The sequence below is a fragment of the Seriola lalandi genome, unplaced genomic scaffold (genome assembly GCF_002814215.2).
Source record: "Seriola lalandi dorsalis isolate HSWRI2012SDOR001 ecotype SW California unplaced genomic scaffold, Sedor1 jcf7180002054256, whole genome shotgun sequence".
NCBI classification, from domain to species: Eukaryota; Metazoa; Chordata; class Actinopteri; order Carangiformes; family Carangidae; genus Seriola; species Seriola lalandi.
This window is the reverse complement of record NW_019524809.1, coordinates 215,758-224,236: the sequence shown is the minus strand read 5'-3', so window position 1 is coordinate 224,236 and position 8,479 is coordinate 215,758. Positions and strand designations below refer to the sequence as shown.

Below are 8,479 nucleotides of genomic sequence, written 5' to 3'. Positions count from 1 at the left end.
CTGTCTCTCTTACAGGCCAGCCCTGCCCCAATAATTGTCAACACAGACACTTTGGAGTCAGTTCCTTATGTGAGTCTCAACTTTTGTGTCTTTTATTACTGCACCTATTAGCCTTTTTCAGTAGAAGATCAATACCTGCAGCAGATTAAAGGGGCACATTAAAAAAAAAAAAGAATCAGTCCTTTCTTCTCTACAATTGAGTTGGAGGTGAGATAGTGTGTATGATGTATTAGTTAAACATTTTGATTGTGTAACTTATCTTAGTAAAACAAGTAAGGTTGTTGAATTACTGATGTTTATCATGAATAAAAAAACAGCACAAGACTATAATAGAGTCTGATGCTACTCAAAAATGGTGTTCATCTGGGAATATAATATGCACATGCCTTATGCATATGCATAATAATGGAAGTGATCACTGGTTATTAATCATCTGAATGAAATATAGGATGAAACCAACTCCTCTATAGCTAATCTTCATGTTGCAAAAATAATGTTAAGCATCTCAAATTGTTTCCCTTGAGATGGGGCATATTTAACACAGAAAGCACAAGTGGCCCTGGAACACAACTGTCACCCTCAATTTAAGTATGTGGAGTTGGCCTTAGAGTTGCTTAACATTATCCTCTGTAAATATATTTCAGTAGACAGTAATTATCCAGCAGCACTGGCGTGTTTGAAGGATTAAAAATGTGAATGTCTTGGCTTAATCTCTTTTTTGTTTCTTCAGGTCAACGGCACAGAAATTGAATATGAGTTTGAGGAAATCACTCTGGAGCGGGTGAGTATCTCAGATCCCGCAGCTGTGTTTGACCTCAGTAAACCTTTGGGAACATGCCTCCACCGCAGTGTTCTCAGTTAATCACGAGAACACTGCGTCAAACGGTCTCCTGAAGGCTTTAACGTGCGCCACGATGCCATGATAGAGGAAAGTCAAAACATTCCTCCTGCTTTACAAAAGTATGTGCGCTCAGCATGTGGCTTGGTAATCTGCATATATATATATATATATAATGAGCTGCTATCTGAAATGGATAAAACGATTTGTGGACTAAAGCAGATGTGGCACAGTTGGCATGAACTTGAATTAGACAGAAATACAGGCTCAATGAATACTAAACCAGCACAGAGTAGAAGCAGTTTTGACAGCGCCAATACAATCGGAGCACATAGAGAGCCAGGGCAACAGCAAAGGTGAAAGCCACCAACCAACCAAAAAGAAAACCTGCACTAAGATTTAATGCAGACAGTAGTCAGCCCCTATCCATATTCCTGTACCCCTATATTTATCATGTGATGATGGCCAAGCACGGACAGGTCTGTGTGTGGTCCCCTCGAGTCGTCGCCTTGGAGAGATAAGTAGCGTTTTTTAATTCAGTGTTGGCGGCAGCGAGGACCCGCAGGCACACTCAGTAGGTTTTGTTTAATCAAGAGCAGCTGCTGTTCCCATCAACTTACAACTTAACTCGATCAAAGCTTTTCTTTCATTTTGTGATTTGACTTCCAGGGGATTTTATTTGCAGAGAGAATTCTAAATACAATATTCCACAGCCAGGTTAACTCAGGAGAGATGCTGTGGCTTACAGGAGGATACCAGGGCCTTCACACACTGACCACTTTGTAATCATACTGAGAGCAGTGATACAAAAAACTCATACCATTAAATCATGCATCAGTATTTGATTTACTTTTAAAGAAATCGTTACTGGTGCTTTTCAATAGAATTAAAGGTCAACGTTTAATAAAGCTAAATGTATAGTGTGAAGGCAGTGAGGATGCATGCAGGGACATTTTGTAATTATTTGTATAGTGCTGTCAAATAGTACACAAGATTTATTTTATCCTGTGCATCAGTGATTCCCTGCCAGAGGATTGTTCTCCACTTGTGAGGGAATACATGGAAAGATTGTGGTGTTTTAAATAATTAAAATCCATAAAAAAAAATGCATCCACATTTTGACTTCAGAAGAAAATAAACCCACTAATAGGATTATAAATTGATTTGAAGCTGATTTTCAGTTTATTGTAGCTACTATCACAATAAGCAGTAAACTAACAGCTATAGGCATTACATTACAACATTACTGTAGCTAGCAAGAGAGAAGTCAAATTAGATACAGTAGCTATAAGCTATAAGCAAACTTGGTCAAAATACAGTAAAAAACCAAGCCTAAACAACAACAATTCCATGATGATGCCTCATCTAAAATAATTAATTATTAGCTCATCTGACAGTGAAATGGGGACTGAAGCAGACAAATTTGGACATAAAACATTGATAACTAAAGCTGTATATAAATATTTCCAAAAAAAAAAAAAAAATCACTTGGCGTACCTGAATGTAACATCTGTTACATCCATCTACACTTGGACTGTTTCATTAAATAAGTTCAGCTACACTGAAGACAGCTGTCCTCAGACTGGGTTAGGAACATGCAGCTGATGTGTTGATATCTTGTTTCTGCTTGCTCATTCCCTTTTCTCACTGACTGTTCTCCAATTGCTGCAGGGTAACTCAGGGCTAGGATTTAGCATTGCCGGAGGGACAGATAACCCACACATCGGTGAAGACCCTGGCATCTTCATCACTAAGATCATCCCTGGAGGTGCTGCAGCAGAGGATGGACGCCTGAGGTCAGTCACTCACACTTCCCCTCACAGGAAAGAAAAAAAGGACAGGAAAAAAAAAATTCTGTCTCAAAAATGTCAGATGAGAAATCTCCTTTGGGAGGATGACTTAAAGATAATCTATCTCACTTTAAGTCATTAAAAACCAGTTCTTACCTCCCATATTCACTGAGGAAAATGTTAAAATGCCAAGAGTTTTAAACGGAGTTTGGCGTGTTTGTCAAAGCGGAAGCACCTCCGGTTCTGGAAGCCAGGGATGATGAGGAATAAAAATCTTTCAGCCGTGTTCAGTTCATTGAGAACAACACAGTCACAGCACCGGTCAAACACTGAACGATTTGCAGAACGGATTTTGACTGAATCTTTTCAATGAATTGATTCTAGTGATTTAGGACACTGAAGAGAACTGATTTACACATCGTTAGTAAGGTTTCGCTTTCGTAGCAGGCTTATATTTATCACTGAAAGTCAATTATATGTCCATTGTAAGAGAACCTCACCAATCATACACAAACATCACTGGTCTCACCACATTCACTGCTGATATCTGATTGTTTAACAGTGATGAAAGTGTGGTAACACTGGTGGGCTTGATGTAGAACAAAATCATACAAGTAACAGTGCACACATAACATGAGACTTATGTCCATGCATCATGGATGGTCTAATCTCTGTGAAGAGGGAGACCTGATGGGGATTTGAATTTCTATTAAATTACAGAAACCAGACAAACTTCCTGTCACCACTCAGGGTTTCTGTAGCAGAGCTCTAAGCATACTTAATCCCCCAACTCGGCTGTACTGGGAAGCATTTTAAGTGTTTTTCATGAGGTGAAAGGTGCAGTCAGGACTAAACACAAATTTTATTACTGATGTTTGCTCTATAAGCCTTAATGATACAAGTCCTGAATATACAGTATATTATCAGACTTTTCTGACATTGTAGAGTTTTTCATTATTATGTGCCTGCAATGCAAGAGCATTGAAGGCATATATTATTATTCTGCATACTTATTTGTCTGTCAATATATGTATCGAATGGCTCGATCGGGAATGGTGTGCTGTGACTTTTCTTAGCAATTCAAATAACCATGGCCACTTAAATGGCGACAAAAGGTGAAAAAATTCCCATAGAGAATGAATGGGGAGACATCTTCAAAACGACCAACTTTGGAGCTCTACTGCTGCGTCATACTTCAAGATAGAAAAATGGTTGAAACATTAAACGGGTCACGAGACTTGAGACTCTTTTGGGTTAAATCAGTATTTTGACAACTATTATGGTATACACAAAATTTTGTGCAGTTTACGTTTTGTGTCATTTTTAGACCATTTCAGACTTTATAATGGGTGTACATTGCACGGAATGTTCAGAGCTAGAGTGGATGACATCATCGCTAGAGTGGGAGAAGCTCTAGAACTCCTGAAAAAAACACATCATGGCTTCCACAATAGTAAACAAATTTGTCCTGTTTCATAGAATGTGTCTATCATAGCACAGAGACTTACAGAATTTGAGCTGATTTCCCCAAAAATGAAGAAGTGACATTTTTCACACGCACGCACGCACACACGCACGCATGCACACACACACACACGCACACACACATACACACACACACAGACACACACACACAGGTATAAAGCTGTTTACAAATTAGTGCTAATAGAGATTACAGTTCAGACTGGACAGTACAACAGTAAATACAGCAGCAGACATATTGAATTTACTTTGAGCTTCGAGCTACAGGAACTGTTCAACCATCATAGTACCTCTTCCATAGACTGCAATACAAATTCAGAACCTGTTAGCAAACAGCAGGTCTCAGGTCTCAGCAGGTGCTACTAACGCAGTATCTGGGCAGAAATGGACAAAGCTGATTCTTATTGGCTAATTGGACTAATTGGACCCCCCCAACACACACACACCACCACCACCACCACCACCACCACCACCACCTGTCACAGCCTGCTCTGCTTCTCAGTGTTTTTCCATTCACTTATTCATCCTACCTCTGTCTCACTCTCCACTCTGCCACACTTCCTATTCAGCCTCACTGTCCTCACCTGTTGCCCCCAGCTGCACTCCATCTCCAATCAGGCCAGCATATATGCACTCACTCTTTGCCAGATTGTTCTTCCATGTTGTATTGTTGTTTCCATGCAAGACTTTCCAGCGTTCATCTCCGGACTGACTTCCCGTTATCGTCTCTGCTCGTCCCTGACCATCCTGCCTCGTCTCTGCCCTGGTAAATGCTTGAACATTGTGTGAACATTGAGTTCTGCCTGTGTGCTTCCTGGTCCCCATCTGCCTGTCCCTGTGGCTGTTTGGCATTCTCCAGCTCTGACGTCGCAACATGAGTGCCTCCCTGCTGGTTTCCTGATCCTTCGTCTGGCTTTGATTACCTGCCTGCCTGCTCCTTCCTGGTTCGTCTGCCCCGCTGACTGCTCACCTGGTTCTGATCCTCCTGCTCCCTTGACGCATCTCCGGCCTGCTCCCTAACGCACGGCACGGCCAGCCTCAGCCTTCGGGTCCATGAACGTTCCCCTGTGTCACTGAGCTCGATCACCTTGCTCCACTCACCTGACCCACGGCTCTCCAGCCCCGGACCCCTTCCTTTACCCCTAATACCCACCTGTGTGCATTATCTCTGCTAGTTCATAATTAAAAGTCATTACCAATCACACCTATGGTGTATGGTGCTGCAACTGGGTCCTACCAATATCCGTTACAATACAATCTGACCAATCATGGACCCAGCACACCCCTCCTCACCACAGAGTCGCTTTGAGAGGATTGAGAGCGCCCTCCAGCAGCATGAATCCATGATGGCTTCATCACAAGCTGAAGCAAGACATTCAGCAGTGGTCCATGAGCAGGCGCTAACAGCTTTGGCCGCCCTGATGCAGCAGCTAATGGCCGCCTTGAACCAGGCTCCGGTTCCGGATCCTTCCCAAGCTCCACAGACTCCTCTACCCTCACCGCCCAGAGACGTCCCTGAGCCCCGGATGGGAACCCCAGAACGGCATGCAGGGGACCCTGAGACCTGTGGCACCTTCCTGACGAACTGTTCCCTGTTGTTCTCTCTGCAACCCCACACTTTAGCTTCCGAGGTGGCTAAGGTAGCTTTTACTATCAACCACCCGAAGGGAAGGGCTCGTCTCTGGGGAACCGCTGAGTGGGAGAGACAGACTACAGCCTGCACCTCCTACCGTCCTGGGTCCCACAACGTCAAGCCTGATGCCATGTCACGCCAGTTCCAGGGAGAAACAGACTCTGCCTCGGGGCCTGACCCGATCCTCCCTGCTCCCTGCTCCCTGCTCCCTGCTCCCTGCGTTGTTGCCACCCTTACCTGGGAAATCGAGGAGAGGGTGAGGTCAGCCACCGAGGGTCAGCTTGGGCCCAGCGCTTGTCCCCCAGACCGCCTGTTCATTCCTCCAGCCCTGAGGTCTGAGGTGCTTCAGTGGGTCCACACCTCCAAACTCACCTGTCATCCTGGGATCCAGAGAACACGGGACGTCCTCCGCCAACCGTTTTGGTGGGCCATGCTGGAGGAAGACACACGGGAGTTTTTGAATGCTTGCCCTGTCTATAATCGGCACAAGCCCTCGCATCAGGCTCCCTCTGGTCTCCTGCAGCCCCTGCCGGTGCCTCATCGCCCATGGTCCCACATCTTTCTGGACTTCGTTACTGGTTTGCCCCCGTCCAATGGCAACACAATTATCCTCACTGTTGTGAACAGGTTCAGCAAGATGGCCCACTTTGTGCCCCTGGCCAAACTGCAGTCAGCAAAAAAGACTGCCCAGCTGGTCCTGCTCCACGTCTTCCAGTTCTCCTCGCTTTTTTGGAGGGAGTTTTGCAGCCTGATGGGAGCCACTGCCAGTCTGTCCTCTAGGTTCCATCCCAAGTCTAACGGGCAGACTGAGCGGTAGAACTAGGAGATGGAGATGGCCCTTCGCTGCATGGTCTCCCGGAATCCGTCCTCCTAGTCGCAGCAGCTCCTATGGGTGGAGTACACCCATGCTCTCCTGCTCCGGACTACCAGTTCGGCCAACACAAAGGACCTACACCTACACCTCTGGGTGGAATTCAAAAAACTTCCTCCCAGGTTCATCCGCCGATTTCCCCATCCAGAGGGTCATCAGTCCGACGGAGGTGAGACTGAGGCTTCTGCGCACCATGTGCGTCCATCCCACCTTCCACGTGTCCAAAGTGAAGCCGGTCCATGAAAGCCCTCTCCCGCCTCATCAATGTGGGACCAGTTTTTTCAGTTCAGCGCCTGGTCTGTTCCTGTCCTGTCCTGGCCTTGAAGGGGGCTCCAGTATCTGGTCAATTGGGAGGGCTACGGTCTGGAGGAGAGGTCCTGGATTCCTGCTCGCCACATCGTCGACCTTGACTTCATCAAAGACTTCCACTGTGCACTCTTGATTTCTGCTTGGCTTCTCTGCAGGCGGTCGTGCATGGGCAGATGTGTTATTTGCCAGCGTCTCTTGCAGGTTGATGCAAAATAACCAAGGGACAATAGTGTTAGCAAAGAACCCTGTAGCAGACAGAGGTGTAAACATGTTGACATAAAATAACACTTTTTAGGGGTCAACTGTGAATGATGGAAAAATTATTCTGGAGTATAGTCCAACAGACCAGATGGTAGCATACGTGATGACAAAACCTGCAACGAAGTTAAAGTTGAGTAAGTTTGCAAAGTTTATGTTTGGAGAGTAACATGTAAGAAAATATTACATGATGTAAATTTAAGGCAGAAAACCTTATAATGTTCTATGTTAAAGAAGTTAACGTCTTAAACCCCTTTCCTCTCTTTCTCTCTCTCTCCACCAACACACACACATTCACTCCACATACACATTAAACCTCCCTCCCCTCTAGCCACGGGTGGTGAGGATTTTAAGTTGGGTGAGCTCAAGAATTCCAACTGCTAGTCGGCATTGCTCGTTGTCTAGCCAAGAAATACCAATAACCGTCCACTATTTGGGCTCACGTGACACGACCACTCACCAAGTCGTGTCCGCCATCTTGGGTCTCGCACGACGTAATCTTTCACATCACGTCCGCCATCTTGAGAGACACACACACACACACACACACACACACACACACACACACACACACACACACAGCATCTGAATGCTTTTTCTGAATGCATTTGCTGTATTGCTGTGTTTTCTGCATGCTTAGTTACTTGGATGATTGGTAAATTGTGTCGTCTATGAAGATTAAATAAACACTTTTGTATTTAAAGAGAAGTCTTTTGGTCATTATTGTGCATGCTTATTGTGACCTGGGGCTAATCGAGAGAGTCAGCTTCTTTAAGTTAACTATTTGGGTCGTGAGACTGCAACCTGGTTTGGTTATCCTCCCGGTCTCCAGGTGGTGCCCTTTATTATTAATTAGTAGTAATAACTTTAATAATAATAATTAATCATTTCTTTTGTAAGTAGTTCATTATTTTTAGACATAAAAATAAATCATACTCAATAACCAAATGCGTCCCTACCAAATCCAACAAAACCCTTGTTTTTAAAGGTGCTATATAAATAAAGGAATTATAATTCTTAATAATCATACTGAAATAAGTATAAAATGGCACAACGTTGCCTGCAAACTAAACCCACTGTACAAGCACACGGGTTACCATGATCTACTGGCAACAACAGACAGTTTTAAGTCAAAAGAAAAATGGAAGGAGTGCTGCTTGGGTGTGGAAAAAAAAAATGTCCCTCTGTTGCTCTTCGGTGTTGGCATCTAAATCATTCTGGATTCTTGGCAAAATCTTAGGCACTCAGCCATCAGATGTGTGTGTTTGTGTGTACGGAGAAGATGCAAAAGTAGGACT

At 44.3% G+C, this 8,479-nt stretch overlaps 1 protein-coding gene across 1 annotated transcript in view; it reads left to right on the top strand.

Moving 5' to 3' along the window:
- LOC111654035 (discs, large homolog 2 (Drosophila)) overlaps positions 1-8,479 on the top strand; it is a 135,421-nt gene that overhangs the window by 80,179 nt on the left and 46,763 nt on the right. The window contains exons 5-6 of the mRNA XM_087173557.1: positions 731-781; positions 2,510-2,634. Coding sequence (XP_087029683.1) covers positions 731-781; positions 2,510-2,634 — 176 coding nt within the window. The remainder of the gene's footprint in view (positions 1-730; positions 782-2,509; positions 2,635-8,479) is intronic.